This window comes from Octopus sinensis, linkage group LG19, assembly GCF_006345805.1.
Source record: "Octopus sinensis linkage group LG19, ASM634580v1, whole genome shotgun sequence".
Classification (NCBI taxonomy): domain Eukaryota; kingdom Metazoa; phylum Mollusca; class Cephalopoda; order Octopoda; family Octopodidae; genus Octopus; species Octopus sinensis.
This window is the reverse complement of record NC_043015.1, coordinates 49,899,138-49,923,891: the sequence shown is the minus strand read 5'-3', so window position 1 is coordinate 49,923,891 and position 24,754 is coordinate 49,899,138. Positions and strand designations below refer to the sequence as shown.

General features: G+C 35.5%; 1 protein-coding gene across 3 annotated transcripts in view; it reads left to right on the top strand.

Moving 5' to 3' along the window:
• The window catches only part of LOC115222316 (E3 ubiquitin-protein ligase RNF13), a 111,476-nt gene extending 107,492 nt beyond the window's left edge, over positions 1 to 3,984 (top strand). For all 3 annotated transcript variants that reach the window (XM_029792499.2, XM_029792498.2, XM_036511117.1), the window contains exons 11-12: positions 391 to 615; positions 3,546 to 3,984. In XM_029792499.2, coding sequence (XP_029648359.1) covers positions 391 to 615; positions 3,546 to 3,853 — 533 coding nt within the window. In that variant the 3' untranslated portion in view covers positions 3,854 to 3,984. The remainder of the gene's footprint in view (positions 1 to 390; positions 616 to 3,545) is intronic.
• The last annotated feature ends 20,770 nt before the right edge of the window (positions 3,985 to 24,754 follow it).

The following is a 24,754-nucleotide window of genomic DNA, read 5'->3' as shown; positions in this document are numbered from 1 at the left end:
TTGCTGAACCACTTAGTTATGAGAGCATAAATACACCAACACCAGTTGTCAAGCAATGGTGGGGGACAAACACACACACATATATAAGGATATATTTATACACACACACTTATATACAATGGGTTTCTTTCAGTTTCTGCCCACCAGATCCACTCATAAAGCTTTGGTCAGCCTAAGGTTGCAGTAGAAGACATTTGCCCAAGGTGCTATGCAGTGGGACTGAACCCAGAACCTCATGGTTGGGAAGCAAGCTTCTTACCACACAGCCATGCCTGTGCCTGAGCAAAAAAAAAAATATTTACATGGAAGGTTATTATTCTCACAGTGTGAGATGTATCAGTTAAGATTATTATTATTTTCTTCTAATGCATACCTTGTATTTCCTTGTAGCTTACCATTGCAAATGTATTGACCCTTGGCTCACCAAGAACAAAAGGACCTGTCCAGTGTGCAAACGTCGAGTTATTCCTCGAGACCAAGATTCTGCGAGTGAATCAGATTCAGAAGATGATGAAATTTCTCCAGCACCAACAGAACGAACCCCTCTTCTCGGCCATTCTCAGAGTGATAACCACGGCTCCACATCAAGATGGAATAGTCGATCAGAATCTTCAGGTTTGGCCCTGTTATTTTATTATTTATTTTTTTGTTGTTTACAATTTAGTATTTTGTCATACCATCATCATCATCATCATCATTTAACATCCATTTTCCATGCTGGCATGGGTTGGACGGTTTGAAAGGAGCTGGCAAGGCAAAGGGCTGCACCAAGATCCTGTCATTTGTTCTGGTATGGTTTCTATGGCTGGATGCCCTTCTTACCACCACTTTACAGAATCTGCTGGTTACATGTTTTGTATTTATTTAAAGTCTACATTTCCCTGATTTTGCTACCATCCTCATCATTGTTTAACATCAGCCTTTTCATAATTACATGGTTAGGACGGAATTTGTTGAGGCATTTTTTCCTACAATCAGATACCCTTTGCCAACTCTCACCTGTTTCCGGATAAAGTAAATATTTCCCCATAACCAGACATGTCTTGGAAGAGTGGAAATGGAGGGCGCCGCTTGCATGATAGTGACACTCACAACTATGATGCAGTGTCTAGGACAGCGCTTCTCAAACTATCTGGTGTGGCATACTGACAGTTTTTCTTTTTCCCAATGTGCCAGGAGCCAGTAATATTTCTTAGTAATATCAATTTATACCAGAAACAATATAATGAATATAATAAAAGTTGACAGTTTTTTTTATCTTGTATTTATTTTGTAAACAAATAATACAATATTACATAAAGCCTTTTATAATGTTTCTTTCTTTTCTGGAACCTCACTGTGTACCGGCAGTTGATGGCTTGTGGACCTGCGCTGGTCTGCAGACCACCACTTTCAATAGCACTGGTCTAGGAGACAGTGGGATGGGAACATAGACACACACATGTGCATGTATTTGCAATGGATTTCTTTCAGTTCCTGTCTCTCCCAAATCCACTCAGAAGGCTTGGGTTGGACTGTGGCTTTAGTAGAAGACCCTTCACCCAAGACCATGTGTTGTTGGGAAGTTAACTTCATGACACTCGCCCACACCTGCACCGACAATATGCTAATATCTGCAAATTCAATGTGTGTAGACACATGTATTCATGGATACTCAATTACATCATCTCACTAACAGTGTTAAAGACTTCTATGTGTGATTTGTGCACCCCATACTTTTCTATATTTTGGAATTTTCAGAAAATTTTTATAGATTTGTGTTCTACACTTGAGAATTCATATGACTATGGGGGGAAAAAAAATTTTTTTTTAAATTTTTAAAAAAGTTTTTCGAATTTTTCTTTTTTAAATCACAGTTTAAAATATGGAGTCTGAATGTTTTGTTTAAATCCCAGCAACAGACCTAACATGTGCTTATAAGGAGAAAGATATTGAAAAACATCAATATGTCAGAATGATAGTCAAACAAGCAGGGTATCATGTGGTCGTGAGATGTGCTAAAAAGAACAGCTAAATAGTCCTTAAATCACATGTAACTTTTTGGATTTTGCATAATTGCATAAATTACCACAAATTCACAAAATTTTTCTGAAAATTTCATAAAATAAAAATAAAAAAAAGTTATATGGGGTACTTAAAGCAGATTTCCACCTGTCTCTGTTTCTGATGAGAAGTTAAAATAAAATTGCATATGAAAACAGAATTAAGTGAACAGAGCATGTCATCCTTTTGAATTTTTGTCAGAAGATGTGTGTTCTTGAAAATATCAAGTATGTGTTGACTAGAACCACAATATTTAAACACTTAACTTATTTGTAAACTGGCTTTATATTTTAATAATTGATTTGAGATGACCTCTATGAAGGTATTTTGTCTATGGCATTTCTGCTGGCAGCAGCAGACAAAATAATTTACAATGTTCAGTTGTCTCCCTTTGCATTTTGTTATGGAAAATTAATATTTTAGAAAGATTTACTTATGTTTCAATTAATTTTGAAAATAATTAAGAATTTATTAAAATAACTCTGTCATTATTAAGCTAATCTTTGGAACATAAATTAGTACGAAATTCTGAAAGACAGTTTTTATCGTATATTTTACTTGTTTCAGTCTTTTGAACTGTGGCCGTGGAGGGGCACCACCTTGATGGGTTTAGCTGAACAAATAAACCCCAGTACTTATTTTTTAAGCTTGTTACTTATTCCATCGGTCTCTTTTGTTGAACTGCTACGTTACAAGGAAGCAAACAAACCGACACTGGTTGTCAAACAGTGGTGGGAGACAAATACACACATATACGACAGGCTTCTTTCAGTTTCCATCTATCAAATCCACTCACAGAGCTTTGATTGACCCAAAGCTATAGTAGAAGACACTTGCCCAAGGTGCCACGCAATGGGACTGAACCTGGAACCATGTGTTTAGGAAGCAAGCTTCTTATTGCATTGCCATGTCAGAATCATTTTGACAGAGTTGTTTTAATAAATCCTTTGGAGGCGCAATGGCCCAGTGGTTAGGGCAGCGGACTCGCGGTCGTAGGATCGCGGTTTCGATTCCCAGACCGGGCGTTGTGAGTGTTTATTGAGCGAAAACACCTAAAGCTCCCGAGGCTCCGGCAGGGGATGGTGGTGATCCCTGCTGTACTCTTTCACCACAACTTTCTCTCACTCTTACTTCCTGTTTCTGTTGTGCCTGTATTTCAAAGGGCCGGCCTTGTCACTCTCTGTGTCACGCTGAATATCCCCGAGAACTGCGTTAAGGGTACACGTGTCTGTGGAGTGCTCAGCCACTTACACGTTAATTTCACGAGCAGGCTGTTCCGTTGATCGGATCAACCGGAACCCTCGTCGTCATAACCGATGGAGTGCTTCCACACAATAAATCCTTTATTTTTAAAATTAATTGAAACTAAGAAAACTGTATTTCCATTGAAATATGGCAGCGGAATTGGTTAAGTTTTGAAAAGATCTGCAACAAACTGGAGAATATTTTATTGCTGTGAATCCGTTTCCCTTTGTTAATTTTTGTTTTCTTTTTTTAACCAGATCCTGTATCCATTAATTCTGAACTGGGTAGTGATGGACCAGCTTCGAATAACAGCTTGTCTGAACCAACCCTTGGAGCTGTTGGTGGTATCTCTGCTGAAGATGGCGTGGTTGGAACACGGGCCACTAATTCTACTGCTGCTGCTTTAATGAAGAAAACTCCTCTAGAAACGATGATGCAAGATGTCGTGGCATCTCCTCCTGAAAGTGATATAGAAGACAGCTGCATTGAAGTACTGACTGTGGACCCTCACCTCCCAGAGTCCATCACCTCTGAATCCACCAGGGGTAGCAATCATGTCGTATGAGGAGGAACTGTGTTTGGTGCGAGAGTGAGAGAAAGTGAATATATATATATGTATATATATAATATATATATATATGTGTGTGTGTGTATATGTATATATATGTATGTATATATAATATATATATATATAAAGGAAAACAAAAGAAAACACACATACAGAAATATACAAACAAAATGGACATTAAAAGTGCTATAATAGCATTGAGTAATTTTTAATATGTATAAAGTAAAACAGTTCTGTACGTCCTTTCTTTATTCCGTTCGAACAAAATAGACTTGTAATGGTTGCCACAAGGCCTCTGTCAAGATAGGCCTCTCGGACACTGAAGGTGTTCTCTCAATGATGACAATTTTTATATTTAGATACCACTAGAATAACGAAGTGAAATACTTGAAGAATATTTTTTAAAAATTGTCTTCCAACTTTGAGACAAGTTATTTATAACTTACTGACAAACCTATACATATGTATATACATGTTTATATACACATGTACATATATATATATTATATATATATATATATATATATCTTTGTGTTGTGCGAGTGACATGTGCATGTGTGTGTATATATATATATAATATATATATATACATTAATGACTGGATTACAATTTTATAAATCTGTTTTAGCCCTTATTGCTTTCGCAAAACTTGTCTTGCTTTGAAAAGACAGTAAGGGTGGAATGTGTTCTATAAAACTGCGATCTAGTTATTAATAAAGAAATATCTATAACTCACTGAAGGATTAAGCACTTTCTTTACCATATTAATGCCTTGTTCCTACGAACGGGCACCTAAGATATACATACATACACACACACACACACACATATATATATATATATATTCTGTATGATGTGTGTGTGTATATATATATATATGTATGTATAAATACTTATTGGGATAACTGGGCATCTAAAGTAGACTACTACAAGCATTGTGTCTGTTCGTCAGTAAATGCTTGTATTTTCATGACTAACCTAATATCTTGACAACCTCAGCATTAACATTTATGTGTGTGTATATATATATATATACACACACATACATGCTCTTGTCTTTATGCATGTGTATAAATACGTGTGTGTGTGTATGTATATATATTTATAAGTATATATATATATTTATATATATATATATATATATATACACAAACACACGTGTGTGTAATTTGTGGATACATGTTATTCATTAAACTGCCAGTTATTATGATTTGGTTTCCTTGATAGGTTGCCCTCTTGAATAAAACATTCTTTTTGTTATAACAATTTTGGAATATTGGGACTTCAATGAAAATTTCTATACATGGGTGTGTGTGTGTGTGTGTTTGTGTGTGAATAGCAAAATATTTTCAATTGCCAATTACAGCTGAAATAAGCTTAGAAGAGGCTGAAACAAGGTATCCGTTGTTTGTTTGTGTTGATAAGATTCTATTTAATGTTGTTTTTTTGGTTTTTTTTTGTAATTCACTTCTAAGCACCTTCATCACCCACAACTAAAAAATAATCATTCATTCACTCACTCACTCACTCACTCATTAATTAATTGATTGATTAATTAATTAATTAATTAATCAATTCAGTTACCAAGTTCTGTATAATTAACTTATGATACTTTCACAGAGTTTTTGAAGCCTTACTATGGATGTTAAATTTGATTAGCTGCTGGTCTTGCTTGAATAGATTGCTTTGTATTTGTTTAAAACTACAAGCTGTTTTGGACTGTGATATATATTCGTGTTTTTAAGTGACATCTAGTGAAGGATAAACTAAACTCCATAATTAGCCCTATTACTTAACAGATTTCTTTCTCTTAAGACTACCAGTAAACTTTAAAATAGATTACATTCAATCCTTTGGTTCCCACTGACATTTTTCTATATTTTTTACTATTTTGCTATGTAAGAACTGACGGATCTCTTGCAGTAGTAATGTTCTCTTGAGGTCCTAATAACAGCTATCTCTTGTAGTTTTAGGACATTCTTCAAATACAAGAATAAAAAGATAAGAATTTGCATATACGACCGCAAGTCCTTTTAATCTTGACACTGCATGCAAATTACGGTATTTTGTATAGAAAGAGATAAAGGCTGTTTCTGTGCGCTCTTAATCATATAGATGTGGTTATGTTTGACCGTTACATCACTTGGAATCGCAGCAGGAAGAAAATACGTCTAATCACTGGTTGCGCCGTCCAGAAGCTATAGATTTAATTCTCCCACAATGCAACACCATGACGTGCGCCAGCCATCCAGTGACCAATGGATGAGACAACTGGTTTCAAGGGAGGTAACTGTCTGCATAGTGTTTGGTCATTTTTAACATTTTTCATGTCTAAAAACCTGTTTCAATAGTTTGTGGACCATTTTATACGATGAATAGCATTAAAGAAGACCGGAATATCATGTATATATATATATATATATATATATATATATATATATAATCTCATCTCCTTTTGTCCTCCTCACTTCTAAGTTTGAAACTTTCTGCCTTGTTGAAATGGATTCAATATTAAGAGATGTTCAAGCAATGAGCTGGCAGAAACGTTAGCATGCAGGATGGAATGCTTAATGGTATTTCGTCTGTCTTTACATTCTGAGTTCAAATTCTGCCGAGGTCGACTTTGCCTTTCATCCTTTCAGGAGGTCAATAAATTAAGTACCAGTTGCAAACTGGGAGGAGTCGATGTGATCGACTTATCTCCTCCTTTGAAATTGCTGGCCTCATGCCAAAATTTGAAACCAATGTTAAGGCGGCGTGCTGGCGGAATCATTATTTCACCAGACAAAATGCTTAGCTGTATTTCTTCCGACTTTATGTTCTGAGTTCAAATGTTGCTGGGGTTGACTTAGCCTCTCATCCTTCCGGAATGTAAAATAAAATAAGTAGCAGTTGAGCACAGGAGTTGATTAAATCAGCTTAAGCCCCTACTCCCCCAAAAATTACTGGCCTTGTGCCAGAATTTGAAATCAATATTAAGAGATGTTTCTTGAACACATGGACTCGTGGAAAGTTTTTTTTTTTTTCTTTTAAGGTTTTTGCATGGTGTGTTGGTAGGCTCTTTCTGAATGAAACACACAACTTGATTTCAGTTCTTAGATGGAATATTCGCACCTAATGTGCCATTGCTTCAAAAGAATAGCAGTTACGAAGGGAAAAAAAAAAAGAAAAAAAGTTTATATTTTTCCTTAATTAATGAAAATTTGAGCAGTGGTGCACTGATTAGGCAGACCATCTATTGGTTTATAAGTCACACCTGGATATACTGTTGCAGATTTTGCAGTGTCCTTGAGCAAAATAATTAACCCAACTTTCCCTGCAGAAAGGCTTCATTCTTAAAATTAAAAAAAAAAGTAATTTTTTACTATTATTATTTGTAATAATTATTTTCTCAAGCTCTACATTGTCTTTGTATTTGTTTCATGGGACAGGTCAGTTATTCTGTGACGGAATTTCTCTCTACTACCCCCCCCCCCCCCGAATATATTTGTTAGCTTTTCAGTTTAGCAAATTAGATTGCATTTTTAATCTTGAAACACTTCAGGAATTCCTGTTAAAAATTTTAATAATTATATTGATAAAAATAAAGCTTATCCTATTTGGCATATCTTAAGACCTCAGCCAAAGTCTTTTGGCTAATCTTTAAACAAAAGCCGCCTTCCATTTACTACAAAAAATAATAATAATAATAATAATTATAATAATAATAATGTGAAAATATTAGCATTTCTATTTATTTTCTAAAATCTTTCCTTTTATTCTGTGATTTTTGTTGATGAGCAAGCTAAACTTCGACATATCTCATTAGTAGTTTTCAAAGTAAACAAACCAACTCTGTTACTGAGATTCATTGTTTTATGCTTTTTTATGAAATTTTTTTTTTGTATTTTTTTCAAAATGTAGAAAAATATAAAAATTTTAATTTTTTTGGAATGGGACTAAATTCTGGTTTTGATTTAAGAAACACAAAAAGTTACTCACCTTTATTTACTTCACCATGTGCAGTTATCATGAACTACATCAGCAGAGTACCCTTAATGATGATGGAAGTAGATGGAGTACCATTTTAAACTTAACTGGCCCTTACTGCTTTATGGCTAACAACAAAGGGTTTGACAGAATATCGTCACTTGAATCAAAAATAATAATAATACCAGTCAGTGGCTCTCTTGGCTTCTAATCTTAACTGATTGGCAGTGTTATCATGTACATTGTTTTGTCTTGGTATAAAAGATGGGCCACAGCAAATATTCTGCTCAATACCACAGATTACATGTCAGTTGCTTGGCCTTAACCAGTTGAGCATGTGGCTGACTACGTGCATCTCTGATCACGAGCAGAAGTCGTGGGGGAGCATCATAGCGATGTGTTGAGAGGGATTCTTTGGGGTTTGGATAATTCACCTCAGGAAATATGGGTGTTTTGTTCATCATCCTTAACCCTTATTCAGGGACCTTTTGAGTGGGATGGGCAACTCAACCTGAAGAAAATTCTAACTGGGCCCCACCTGCAAGGTCATGTGCTGTTTATCTTTATATGAGATCACCTTGTTGCACACATATGGCTATGATGCATGCACCTGATGTACCCTTATCAGTCTGGTCATCATGATGGCTGTATTGGACTTCATATATTTGTACTCCAGTGTCACTTTGATAGCATGCATTGTACTCTCATTCAGTAATAATAATAATAATAATAATGGTGGTGTTTCTTAATGTAGGTACTATGCTTGAAATTTGTGTGGAGAGTGAATAGTCGGTTACATTGCTCCCAGTAATTACCGGTACTTTTATTGGTGCCAAAGGAATGAAAACTGAAGTCAACCATGATAGGGTTTTGAAATCATAATAACAATATAAAAATTAATAATAATTATTATGGTTTTTATTATTGGCAGAATCATTAGATGTCAGGCGAAATGGTTTGTGGTGTTTCTTCGGGCTTTTAATGTTTTGAGTTCAAATTCTGTAGAAGTCAGCTTTGCTGTTTGTCCATTCAGAATTGATAAAATAAAAAATACCAGTTGTACACAAGGGCTGATGTAATTGGCTTAGCTCTTATCCTAAAAAACTGCTGGCCTTGTCCCAAAATTATTATTATTATTGTTGTTGTTGTTTTTATTTTATGGTTTTCTTTAAGAAAACTCCGTTTATATTTATTTCTACTGTTCAGTTCCCTTCAAAGGAATTTTCCATGAAACCTAAATTTCCTGAAATAGGAAAGAAAGAAGAATTACACAATTTGTAAAGGAAGGCGATCAACTTGGCATTCATTATTATGGCAGTTATTGCAACAATGAATGAGATTATATTAACTTCAGTGTTATATTCCACAAATAATATATTGAAAATTATTATGACTACAGATTTCTTTCAAGATTTAGAGCAGGGAAAAAAGAAAATTCTTTAAAACTTTGGTGCAGAATTCATATAACTTGACTTATTCTGTGAAGAAATAATGAATTTATCAAGTGTATATTACTAAAAAAATATATATATATATAATATATATCCTGCGAGTTATCACAGATTATCTTCTCAAAATTAATAGAGAATTATATTGCATTGTTATTTCATCTTTTAATTTAGAAAAGGAAAAGGCAAGATGAATATATGTCTTAAAGACTATTAGTAGCTTATCTAATTTTTATGAACTTAAATATTTCCTGTATTCTTATGTTTAGCTGTATGTTTTAAAACATCGCATTGGTTAAATTCATCAGACATAATCTCAACTTTGATATATATATATATACTCACACACACACATATATATATATACATATATATACATATATATACATATATATATATATAATATATATATATATATATACTCACACACACACATATATATATATACATATATATATATATATATATATATATATATACATATATATACATATATATATACATATATATATATAATATATATATATATATATATATATTATATATATAATATATATATATACATTATATATATATATATATAATATATATATATACATATATATATATATATATATATAATATACATATATATACATATATATATATATATATATATATAATATATATATATATACACACACACACACACATACATATGTATATACATACATACATATAAAAAAATATATATATATATATATATATATATGGTACAAATGTGGTAATTTTATTGATGCAGTGTGTGTATATGTCTGTCTCTAATGAAAAGTGCTCTGTGGAAATATACCACAAGGCCTGTATGTATGTATGTATGTGTGTGTATATATATATATATATATTTCTCAGTGGGTTGTCAGTGAAACTGATAGAATAAGTGCTGGGGCTGATGTGTTCAACTAAGAATTTTTGAAGGCTGTGCCCCAGCATGGCTACAGTCTAATGACTGAAGCACTTAAAAAGCAAAAGATGCGTGTGTGTGTGTGCATATATGTATATACATATATATATGATGTGTGTATTGGCCTTGTTTAAGCCAGGTATTGAACGATGATTGCGTGTGTGTATGTATATAACGCTGTAAAACATTCATTTGATTCATCACTTCCTGTTAATGATATGTATATCTAATAAATTAAATTTCCATTTAATTTTTCTTTGTCTTTTAAGTCTATTTCCTTCGGAAAAGCCTATCATTTCTCATTTGTTATGTTTTGATACAGAAATCTTGTGGGTATTAAAAAAATTTCTTTTTTTACTTGTTATTATTAAACTGCAAGTAATGAATACAATAAACATAATTATCTTAAATAATTTAACCCCCTTTTCTTTTTTTTTTTTCTCTCCTTATTTGCCTCCAAACTCCATTTGCCCTCCATAAAATTTCTTCAGTGTAAATAAAATAATAAATGCTTACTGCTATTCTTTTTCTTCATCATCATCATCATCATCATCATCATTACTACTACTACTACTACTACTACTACTGCTACAGCAAGTTGGCAGTATTGTTAGTGCGTGGAACAAAATGTCTCGTGGCATTTCCTTTGGCTCTTTACACTCTGAGTTCAATTACTGCCGAGGTTGACTTTGCATTTCATCCTTTTGGGGTTGGGGTCAATGGAATAAGGACCAGTCAAGCACTGAGGTTAAATGACTCAACTTCCCCCTCCCCCAGAATTGCTTGCCTTGTGCCAAAATTTGAAGCTATCATCATCATCATCATTATTATTATTAATAAAGCGGCGAGCTGGCAGAAACGTTAGCACGCCAGCCAAAATGCTTAGTGGTATTTCGTTTGTCTTTACATTCTGAGTTCAAATTCCACCGAGGTCGACTTTGCCTTTCATCCTTTCGGGGTCGATAAATTAAGTACCTGTTGCATACTGGGGTCAATCTAATCAACTGGCCCTCTCCCCTAAAATTTCAGGCCTTGTGCCTAGAGTTGAAAAAGTATTGTTAGTGCGCTGAACAAAATGCCTAATGGTATTTCCTTTGGCTCTTTACACTGAGTTCAAATACTGCCAAGGTTGACTTTGCATTTCATCTTTTTGGGGGTCGATGGAGTAAGGACCAGTCAAGCACTGGGGTTGATGGAATCAACTTGCCCCTCCCCCCAAATTGCCCTGTGCCAAAATTTCAAACCATTATTAATGTTGTTGTTATTAAGGCAGTGAGCTGGCAGAATTGTTAGCACATTGGGCAAAAATGCTTAGCGGTATTTCGTCTGTCTTTACATTCTGAGTTCAAATTCCACCGAGGTTGACTTGGCCTTTCATTCTTTCGATGTTGTTAAAAAAGAGTACCAGCCGAACACTGGGGTTGATATAATCAACTTGCCCCCCTCCTCCCAAACTTGTTGGCCCTGTGCCAAAATTTGAAACTATTATTATTATTATTATATTAGTAAATTGGCAAGTGGGCAGAATTGTTAAATGCCCTTGACAAAATGCTTAGTGTAATTGACAAGCACCCCCACCCCTCACCCTCTCTAAAAGTTCAGGCCTTGAGCAGAAATAATAATAAAAATTATTATTTATTATTAAAATTCTGCTGAGGTCAACTTTGCTTTTCATCCTTTCGGGGTCGGTCGATAAATTAAGTATCACTGAAACACTGGGGTCGATGAAATCAACTAGTCCCCAGCCCCTCTAAAAAAAAATTTCAGGGCCTTGTGCCTATACTAGAAAGGATTATTATTATTATTATTATTTGCTTGGTCGACTTTGCCTTTCATCCTTTCCGGGGGTCAATGAACTCGACTAGTCCCCCACACACACAAAATTTCAGGCCTTGTGCCTATAATAGAAAGACATTATTATTATTATTATTATTTATTATATATACAGAATCTGGTTTTGTTTTTCTTCATTTTTTTAATTTTTTATATATACATATATAATTTCATGTAAACTCTTGCATTTGCTAGAAAGAATCGTTATGAGAACTAGTGGAACCATCTCCAGGGTCCTTGTTACCAAAATTGACCGGGAGCAACCAAACAAACTGTAAATGTCACTTGATGTAATAACTGTATAAATAAATGCACAGTTTGCAATACTTTTCGTTAGCCTGGCAGTTTTTTTTTTTTTTAAATTCTACTTTTTTGCATGATGGTTCATATTTGGGTTGTTCTTTTCACTGAGTACACATTATTATATATATATATATATAAAAGTGAAGTTGTGTGTCTGTCTCCTACGATTTAGATTCCTAACTACTCCCACATTTTGCGGTGCAGTTTAACCAAAACCGGGTATCTTATAGTCGTGATTCATATCGAGCCCTTCTGGTTATTAGCGCGCGTCTACGATGAGTCTACGATCTTAAAAAAGATTTACCATCATTTTAATGCATTTTTTCGCTATTATATAAGGGAAGTAACTCTCTAAAAATGTCTACGATGAGTCAACGATTTAAAAAAGATTTACCATCATTTTTTTTTCCATTTTTAATGCATTTTTTTGCTTTTTTGGGGCTATAACTCTAAAAATGCTTATATAGTTATTTCCCTTACAAACCCGAGCAACGCCGGGCGATACTGCTAGTATATATGTATATATACAAAGTAAGATAAGGGTTATGAATGTAACACACTATGGGATATCAGTTATCCAATATACTGCTGGTAAAGTACCCAAATTCTTAATACATAAATGCTTTTAATTTCAATGCAATTAATTCATTTATGGTATTAAATGGGTGAAGGTAAAAAATATTTTGACCGTAAATTCATAATACAAATAAGAAAATGGAGAAACAAATTCATCTCGTTCATCAGCTTACGGATATTACAATTTCACATTATTAATTATACAAACGGGAACATCAAAATCAAACAAAACACTATATATCAATATGTAATATAATAATACAAATAAACTGCTCCTTACAGCTTACAGCTGTTTCAGCCTATGGTCAAGTGTCAATTCAACCTATATTGCCTATAGATGTCAGTGTATTATGGTTTTAGGCATTAAAAATTATACTTGTATGTTAAAATAACCAAAGGCCTCGTCAGAAGATATATATATACATATATATATATATATATAGGCGTAGGAGTGGCTGTGTGGTAAGTAGCTTGCTAACGAACCATTTGGTTCGGGGTTCAGTACACCTGCGTGGCACCTTGGGCAAGTGTCTTCTAATATAGTCTTAGGCCGACCAAAGCCTTGTGAGTGGATTTGGTAGACGGAAACTGAAAGAAGCCCGTCGTATATATATATATATATACGTGTATGTCTTTGTGTTTGTGTTTTTCTCACCAACATAGCTCGACAACCGATGCTGGTGTGTTTACGTCCCCGTAACTTAGCGGTTCGGCAAAAGAGACCGATAGAATAAGTACTAGGCTTACAAAGAATAAGCCCTGGGGTCGATTTGGTCGACTAAAGACGGTGCTCCAGCATGGCCACAGTCAAATGACTGAAACAAGAGTATATATATAATCACGTGATCGACCAGGCTATCAGATTTTGCTATACATCGCAAGTCACAATGCGCTTCGCATTGTTTTAGTCTTCAAATGACGCCACCCCGCTGGTTGAGTGAGCAGGCCAACAGATGAAAGTTGTGGTGAAAGAGTACAGCAGGGATCGCCACCAACCCCTGCCTGAGCCTCGTGGAGCTTAAGGTGTTTTCATTCAATTAACACTCACAACGGCTGTCTGGGAATCGAAACCGTGATCCTATGACCGCGAGTCCGCTGCCCTAACCACTGGGCCATTGAACCTTATATATATATAATATATATATATATATATATATATATATAATATATATATATATATGGAACCTGTGGAAGAGGTAGGCACAGGAAGACCTGGGATGAGGTGGTGAAGCACGACTTTTGAACGTTGGGCCTCACAGAGGCAATGGCAAGACCAGAGCTGTGGCTTATGCCAGTGTCACATAACCGGCCCATTGAGTAATAAACTACGCTTGAGAAAACCTGTTGAGTCAAATGAAATCATTGTTGTGACCGGCTGATGCCACTACCGCATGACTGGCACCTGTGCCGGTAGCACGTAAAAAGCACCATTCGAGTGTGATCGATGCCAGTACCTTCTGACTGGCCCTCGTGCCAGTGGCACGTAAAAAAGCACTGACTACACTATTGGAGAGGTTGGCGTTAGGAAGAGCATCCAGCTGTAGAAACCTAGTCAGATCAGATTGGAGCCTGGTGCAGCCTTCTGGCTTGCCAGTCCTCAGTCAAACCGCCCAACCCATGCCAGCATAGAAAGCAGACAGTAAACGATGATGATATAGGTATATAGATATTTGATTAATGAGAAAGATGGAACACGAAAGACATGAGAATGTTTATTGATCACTACAGCTGTTTCGACCCTTCTCATGTGGGATACTTAACTGGTTTAGGAGTATCAGTCGGTCTCTTCGTGTGATCACAAGATGTGTCTCGTTAAAATAACAACTATTCTACAAGATATCTTTTCTGTTTGTGTCTAGAAAAGGTGCTAAATAAGGGATACAGATTCATTTTTTTTTATAGACGATCAAAAGTAAATATTACATGCAATGAATAGAGAAACAGTGAAAAGAAAAAATATTAAAAATAATCGATACATTGAAGAAACACATCTACACCGTTGGATATGCCTAAACCATTTGTTAAGTATGCCACCTGTGTGGGATTCGTGTAAGATGCGTCGAAACAATTGTAGTAATTAATAAGCATTCTTGTATCTTCCACTTCTCTCAAACAAATATCTAACGAACATTGTGAAGGCAAATGTGCTTTATCGGTAAGCTACAGGTTGTATAGCATGCAATTTATTATCTAATATAAATGGGAATATATACTGTTGTGTCTGGGGAGAGTCATTTTCTTTTTGTACCTTATAAGGTAACACACTCACCGGTAAGATTTCCACTTATTTCTTATTTTTATTTTCCTAAAATTTTCGTTGCGTCTTGCAGCCTTTTCAGTAGTCTTGATTCTCTTTGAAAAGGTTTGCAAGACGCAACGAAAATTTTAGGAAAATAAGAAATAAGTGAAATTTTACCGGTGAGTGTGTTACATAATAAGGCACAAAAAGGAAATGACTCTCCCCAGACAACAGAATATGCTTCAACATACGAACTCATATCAAGAATCTTGCAAATCAGATTCAAAAACGAAATGTGAATATAATATATATATATATTATATATATATATATATATATATATGTATGCATGTATGTATACTCTTTTTAGTCTTTTACTTGTTTCAGTCATTTGACCGTGGTCCTGCTGGAGCACCGCCTTTAGTCGACCAAATCGACCTCAGGACTTATTCTTTGTAAGCCTAGTACTTATTCCATAGGTCTCTTTTGCCGAACCGCTAAGTTACGGGGACGTAAACACACCAGCATCGGTTGTCAAGCGATGTTGTGGGTGGGGGAGAAACACAGACACACAAACATATACACACATACATATATATATATAATATATATATATATATATATATACGACGAGCTTCTTTCAGTTTCTGTCTACCAAATCCACTTCCAAGGCTTTGGTCGCCCCGAGGTTATAGTAGAAGACACTTGCCCAAGGTGCCACACAGTGGGAATGAACTCGGAACCATGTGGTTGGTAAGCAAGCTATTTACCACACAGCCACTCCTTCGCCTATATATATATATATATATATATATATATATATAACGGGAAGCTTTATGAAAATAAACAAAAGACGAAGGCAGGTGGAAGACAAACGAACAATTGTATTAGTATGGCGCTCAGGAAATATAAATAAAACAAGTCTTTAACGTTTCGAGCCTACGCTCTTCAACAGAAAGATACACAGAGAGAGAAAAACACAGAAAGAAGGAGAGAAAAAAAATGCGTGCAGTAGCTAACGAATCAACATGGCGATCTGATTTCGGCCAGAGGTCAAAGATCAAAATGAGACGCGAGAGCGAAATAAGGGGAGATAATAGGGTTGATAAAAGGTTGAGTGACCAGCTAAAAGTGCGTGGGAGGGGTCCTGGATGTGTGTATGTATAGGGTTGGTGTAGTATTAGTATGTATACGGGTGTGTGGGTGTGTGTGTGTGTGGTGTATGAGAGAGTATTAGTGCGTAAGATGGTCGGACGTGCGTATGTTGGGGTGGTGTATGTATAGTATGTATTAGTATGTATTAGTACGTATGGTATGTATAGGTGTGTGTGTGTGTGTGTGAGAGAGTATAAGTGCGTATGCGGGGTCTGGACGTGTGTATGTATAGGGTGGTGTAAGTATTAGTATGTACTAGTATGTATTAGTACGTATTAGTATGTATTAGTTGGTGTGTGTATTAGTATGGCACATCAATTTGATGTGATGTGTGTAAAGTCATGTGGTGTAGTGAGGAGAAGAGGGGAGGGGAGAAGAGGGGGGAGAGAGGGGAGGGGAAGAAGAGGGGGAGGAGAAGGGGGAAGAGGAGACGATGGGGGAGAAGGAAGGTGAGGAGGGGGATGAAGGAGGAAAGAGACTTATTTAAGCAGCAGAAAATTCAACAAAATCTGTTACTCTGAGTTTCTCGTTGCCGTCATCAGACAGTTTTTGATGAACGGCAACGAGAACTCAGAGTAACAGATTTTGTTGAATTTTCTGCTGCTTAAAATAAGCATATTACTCTACCACTGGTATTTGAGTACTCTTTTTTCCACCTTGTTTCACATTTATGTGTTTACTCCGGTATATATATATATATATATATATATATATATATATATATATTATTATTATTGAATGGAAGAAATGGAGTTGAACGAAGATTGTACAGAATTCCTTTTATTACATTCTACACATGTTTCAAAGGCCACAAATTCCAAATTCTGATTAAATAAGGGTACCATATTGTGGCTTTCTCATCAGGAAAAAACAGGAATTCCGTTGACAGAACAAAACAGAACAGAGGCGCAGCAATTCGAACGAGGAGGCTCTTTAAGAGCCCATGGCTGAACTGTTTATCAATGTATGCTGAAATCGGGGATTTGGTGCGTTGAAGATATCTACAGTCAGGCGGCGGTCAGTTCTAGTGGGTAAGAGCAAGGGGAGTGGAGATGTTCTGTGTGACCAACTCTAATGTTCTGAATATTTAAGAAACTGGGTGTATTTTTGGGGCGAGACAAAAAACTACCTAAAAGCATGTATGTGTTACTGCCTAAGTGTGCGCGGCCGTGTAGCCCCCCTCGCCAGCACACGGCCGCGACACTTAGGCCAGTATACACATACATGCTTTTAGGTAGTTTTTTGTCTCGCCCCCAAAAAATACACCCAGTATTCTTAAATTATTCAGAACATTAGAGTTGGTCACACAGAACATCTCCACTCCCCTTGCTCTCACCCACTAGAAATGACCGCCGCCTGACCTGTAGATATCTTCAACGCACCAAATCCCCGATTTCAGCATACAGGATAAACAGTTCAGCCATGGGCTCTTAAAGAGCCTCTCGTTCGAATTGCTGCGCCTCTGTTCTGTTTTGTTCTGTCAACGGATTCCTGTTTTTTCCTGATGAGAAAGCCACAATATGGTACCCTTATTTAATCAGAATTTGGAAATTTGTGGCCTTTGAAACATGTGTAGAATGTAATAAAAGGAATTCTGTACAATCTTCGTTCAACTCCATTTCTTCCATCAATAATAATATTAAACTTCAATTATCCGCACCAACGCACGGTTGCAACACCAAATGGTCTTATCTCCAACCGTGTATTTTCTGCTGTGATTTTTGCTACCCAGGTATCGGTTAAACTTTTGAATAATCTGTAATAAGAAAATTCATCTTCTATTTCAACAAATATATATATATATATATATATAACACAACTTAATAATAAAACAATATGCATATATACATACATATATGTACGTACCTACATCTACATGTATATATACATGCATATATGGGTACAGGACACCAAAAAAACGTCGAACACAATGAAAAACGAAAACATAAACACAAAACCAAGGAACTGGGCATTTTTTTTAAACAACGAAAAAATAGAGTACAGGACAAATAACACAAGAAAAATTCTCCTTCTTCAGTCGCCATGGTTTCATCCACTCCGCGTTTCGAAGGTGAAGGCGAGATGCGACTTTAACTGAAACATTCCTTCTCGTGAAAAGCAAATTGAATAAAATCAGATTTTTTTGCGGAGGGGTAAAAATGGTAACAAAAACAGGACAGTAACGACAGTACAAAATATAAACAGTAAAAGACAGGATAAGGAGAATAACAGTAACACAGACAAGAAGGGCTGTTAAGCCGAACGAGATAAAAATATTACGAACAAATATATCTATATACAGATATATATATATATATATATATATATATATATATATATATATATATATATATATATATATATATATATATATATATAACTTTATATTAATTAATCAGATTATATTCAGGTTTTGAGTTCTCTTTTCCTGTTTGCACCACCTAACCTATATATCTATTTTATATACTAGCCGTCACTAGCTGCTACGCTGCTGGGTAACGACCTAGTCAAGATGAAATAGATCCTTCAGCATAAACACACGACAGTGATTATATTAATATTTCAACGGCCTGTTTTGGGGGCTTTTTTTTCTTGAAACAAATTTTAATTCTGTCTTTCTCTCATTGTGTTTTTCTCTCAACAACTTTTGCTCCACCCCTTCTATATAAAAGTTGTGCCAAGGTTATCTCCCCTTTTGATTTCACCCCTTTTCCCTCCCTCTGATGTGACTGAAAGACAAATGGAGATCAGCTCTTTTATAATATATATATATATATATATATATATATGATTTTTATATAATATATATATATACATACGTATAATAATAATAATATGAGGGAATATTATTCCAAATTTACAGGGAAAAATTCAATTTAGAAATACTAAATCAAATTTCACAAAATATAATATATGTGCGGGTATATAAATTAAGATTAAAAGTTCATAGAAAACACGTAAACATGGCTACTCATACGCTCACATGTGCGCTCGAGCGGACCTACTGTGTAGGTATACGTCACTATGAAAACGTACACATCTTCACTCGCATTTTTCGGCAAATGTATCGCATATATAACAAACCATACACACACACATTTTTATATACGATTCCACTTCGGCATCCGAAACTCAGAGTTTTATCTTGACTATTGAATAATTGTAACATTATTATAATAATATATTATATATATATATATATATAGATATATATATATTATATATATATATACTATAACATACATACTATATATGTGTGTGTGTGTGTTGTGTTTAAATTAGAAAAAAAAACACCCTTTTATCAATTCAATAATGAAAAATTAAATTATACCATTTAGAAAAATTACATATTAAAGAAAGATAAATATAAGATAAAACATATACCAATGATTAAAGTAATGTGCAAAATAATTTTTAAAAAGTATATATTTGGTAGAATAACTACATATAATTCTTTTCTGTATACATATATATACACATATATATATACATATATATATATATATATGTATATATATATATACATATACATATATATATATATACACACACACACACACACACACACACCACACACACACACACACACACACACACACATATCCCGCCCAAAGAAAAAACGAAAAACAAACGCAACAAGAAAAGAAAAGCAACGCGATGATGTGGTATATGCAAAGTATTAGCAGACGCTCAGGGATGGAAAGAAAGGTGGTTTTGCATTTCAAGCAAAGCTCTTCGTCAGAAACGGGAGACGGAGGAAAGTCGAAGAGAAAATGAAGACGAAGGGAAAAAAAAATCGCCAACGATTCACGTGTGGTTATATTTTGAAACGACCGGAAGGGAATGGGTGAAGAAAAAGTTCTTTCTAAGACAGGAGAGATTAAGAGAACGAGGTATATTTGGGTACGTGCATGCGCGCAAGTCTGTGTGTGTGTGTGTGTATGTAATAGCATGTGTGTGTGTTGTGTATGTGGTGTTTGTGCGGTGTTGGTTGTTTATATGCGTCGTCGATTTACGACCTATCCGACTTACGACCGATCGACATTACGACGATTGGCGCGCCAGCTCCCGGCTGCAATAGTAAAAAGTCCAGTTGAAATCTAATGGGTTTAATTCCCTATAAATTAACCCATCTACGGGTGATGTCAGCTAATAAACGCTTCCCCTAGGTTTCGTTATCGATCTCCACTGTGACGGATGAATATCCTGTCGTGGAGACATCGAGGCAGCTTCGTATTTGTTTAAAAGACGACTGCTTGAGACCCCGAAATTTTTTACTAACGCCAGTATAATAGTATAAATACAGAACACTGTGTAACTTTTACCTGAGAATGTACCTTAAGAATGTAAAAATATAAAACAAAGCTATGTATAAGCCTACAGGCCGACTTACGACCAATTTGACTTACAACCAGTCACTCGGAACCAATTATGGTGTATATATATATGTAGTGGCTTCATGCAGGCATGGCGTAGATTCGATCCTCGATCGCCAAATTTCACTTAACAGTTCAACAGCACTTTTCTCGCAGTAAAACAATAGTTTTTCTGTGATTGACAGCAGTTACATTTGCCAGATGCCTTCGCTAAGCAGAATAATGTCTTTGCCACTTGACCCTTCTAACCTCTTCTTGGCCACCAAAAGCTAGAATAGAGATAACAGACCGCCAACGAAATCTATTATTCTCAACAATATGTCTATCCTTCTGGCTGGTTTTGGATAGTTATAAAAGCAAGAACTCTGTAATTTCGATTTCATTGTACTGTATAAATTCATCCGATTTCATTATATTCAATTTTTAAATAATGTATATCACCAGCCCCTAAATGTTTTTTGTTTTGTCCTTGTGCTGTTCCCTTTGTGTCACGGCCTATGTGCCGAATAAAAGAAATTAGTGAGGACCAAGTCTGGCTGACCGGCTGAAGAAAACGCCGTCGCTAAAGGAAAAAGCACAAAGGGACAACTACGCTAACTCACCAACGAAGCAGTTGTTTCGTTCCACCGCTCTCACTTTCACCATTCTCACTTTCTTTTCTCTGTAACATTATCATATCTCTCTATATATACTACTATGAGATCGTGTACACACATATGCAGGCCGAAATTTAAGCTCGCATGCTTTTCCATTTACTAATTATACATACCAACCCGTCGTGGTTTTGGATATATACAAAGTAACGGTAAATAAGTATCTCTACAACTTCAATCACTGTTCATCTTTCACATCTTACAACATGCCGTTGCAATAAATTTTAACCGTTACAATTGATGACCCTCGATTGCAACGAACTAACCGTTACATATATAATATATATATATGTATGTATATATATACCAGTTACGCACAGGGGTCGATGTAATCGACTTAATCCCTTTGTATGTCCTTGTTTGTCCCCTCATATTTAGCCCCTTGTGGGCAGTAAAGAAATATATATATATATATATATATATATATATAATATATATATATATATATATATATATATATATATGTATGTATGTATATTATATTGTTGTGACCCCCTTCGATCATGAATGACCATGGGATTGCACCTAGAAAGTTACCCTCCGAGGCACAAGTCTGGGTAAGGTTGTTTATGGAAGACCAGCAGTCGCCCAGGCATACCAGCCTGACCTCTCCGCGCCACCGATGTTATCCAAGGGAAAGGCAAAGGCCGATACAGCTTGGCACCAGTGACGTCGCAGCACTCCACAGACACGTGTGCCCTTAACGTAGTTCTTGGGGAGATTCAGTGTGACACAGAGTGTGACAAGGCTGGCCCTTTGAAATACAGGTACAATAGAAGCAGGAAGAAAGAGTGAGAGAAAGTAGTGGTGAAAGTGCGCAGTAGGATTCGCTACCACCCCCTGCCGGAGCCTCGTGGAGCTTCAGATGTTTTCGCTCAATAAATACTCACAATGCCCGGCCTTGGAATCGAAACCGCGAGTCTGCTGCTCTAACCACTGGGCCATTGCGTCTCCACACACACACACACACACACACACCACACACACACACACACACACACACACGCACACACACATATACACGATGGGTTTCTTTCGGTTTCCATCAACCAAATCCATTCACATGGCTTTGATCGTTCTGAGGCTATGATATGAACCACTTGCCTATCATGGCACGCAGTGGGACTGAACCCAAGACTATGTGGTTTGGAAGCAAACCTCTTACCACACAGCCACGCCTGTGCCTGACGATTTGTGATCTTTGCTCCCTGCCCCATACAACTAAAGGGATCTGGTTTGTTGTTCTCGCACAGGGTTACTGTTTTATTAAAATGTCCCACTGCAAATTCTTCATTTTGAAAGGCGTGGACACTTTCTTTTGTGATGGCATGCCAACACACACACACACACATCCATCCATCCATCCATCCATCCAATCATCCATCCATCCATCCATACATACATACATACACACATGTTATGATAATAATTGTCGCGTCGTTTTCATGTCCACTTTTCCATGCTTGCACGAATTGAACTGTGTTTACTGAGGCTTCTTTTAGTTTCTGTCTACTAAATCCAATCGCAAGGCTTTGGTTGGCACAAGGTTTAAGTAGAAAGCACGGATCTTTTCCTTTTGAACGGCAGTTTTCAACACAATTTCTAGTTAACTAAACACTTTTAAACTTCGTATACTGGTAGAATGTGTCAAAATAAAACACTTTTTTCTCTTGGCTTTCTTGAGAAAATTGTAATTTTAGGATGTTGTCTCAGTTTTAGACGCAGCAAATGATTTTAGCTCACTAGAGGCAATTGATTGGTTAAAATTCGAAAAATTAAACTACGTTAAACTTACAAATCGCAATTTTCTCAAGAAAGCCAAGAGAAAAAATGTTTTATTTTGACATATTCTACCAGTATACGAAGTTTAAAAGTGTTTAGGTAACTAGAAATTGCGTTGAAAACTGCCGTTCAAAAGGAAAAGATCCAAAAGCACTTGTCTAAAGTGCCATGCTATGGGATTGTGGGATTGAATGCAGAACCCTTCGGTTGGGAAGCAAATTTCTTATCACACTATATATATCTGGCTGTATAGAGATATTCATATAAGATACATTGAGACAAGCAGTATACATGCATGAGATAGATATGTTTCTTTATTAGCCACACAGGGCTGAGATAGATAGATAGATAGATAGATAGATAGATAGATAGATAGATAGATAGATAGATAGAAGAGATAATGGTGTCAGGTAATGCTGAATAAGTGCTATAGGCAGACCATAGTTAAGTTCCAGATTCGGTAATTTTGCGAATAAAGGGTTCAACGTTGGTTCTATGTCAACGTGTGTATATAAGAATTTTTATCTCGCAAAAGATTCTGATATATATAATAATAATAATAATGAAATTATTGTATACAGTGCTCAGGTGCACCACAACTTGTCAGAAAGTGCATATAAAGTACATGCAGTAATGTAGAAATGTCTGGAAAGCGAACAATGTATGAGTCAGATACATGCTTGTGTGTGTATGGAGGGGAGAAAATCAGGTGTAGTGTTGGCGAATCTCAGGAAGCATGGAAGTTTTGAAGGAACATGTATGTATGTATGTATGTATGTGTATGTATGTATGTATGTATGTATGTATGTATGTATGTATGTATGTATGCATTATGCATGTGTATGTACATACATACATATATATATATATAATATATAGATATATATAATATATATAATATATATATATATATATATATATATATATTATATATATATATATATATATATATATATATATATATACACATACACATACCACACAAACACACATACACACGGCGCACGTACACACGCACACTTATAAACACGTGTACGTGTGCGTGAGCCAACCTTCCTTGTATGGCAATAGTGATGAGCGTTTTCACAGGATGCTTGTTGTGTAACAGCATCTAAAGGAAGCAACTCTCGTTAAAAAGAAATCACGTGGTCTTTCCACTCTGCTTTCGACTCGATGCATAGAAATCTAACACCAGACAAGAAGCATAAACAACGCCTTGGGTTTTTACATCAGAATTAAATACGGAAACATCTGTTTTGATGAAGGACAGATACCATGAATGAGGGTAGCTGTTTATTTATTTATTTAATTGTTTCAAGCAAATGATGCTTAGAGAGAGTGGTTAGATGGAAACATGAGTACGTACGTAAGGGACTATTACAATCTTTACCTCATTAGTATTTCATGCAGGATCGTGGTTAGTGTAGTATTCCGAAATCAAAAAAAGATCCGTAAGACTTCGATTGCTATGAACTCTCAAAAAAAAATTACGCTGTTATCCCTATGGTAACTTATCTTCTGAGCAAAAAACTTGGTTTATTATTCAAATGAATTCAAATTTAAGGAAGTTATAATAATCCGTAAATACTTTTTATTCCTTGATCACCCCAACCGAAATTATTTA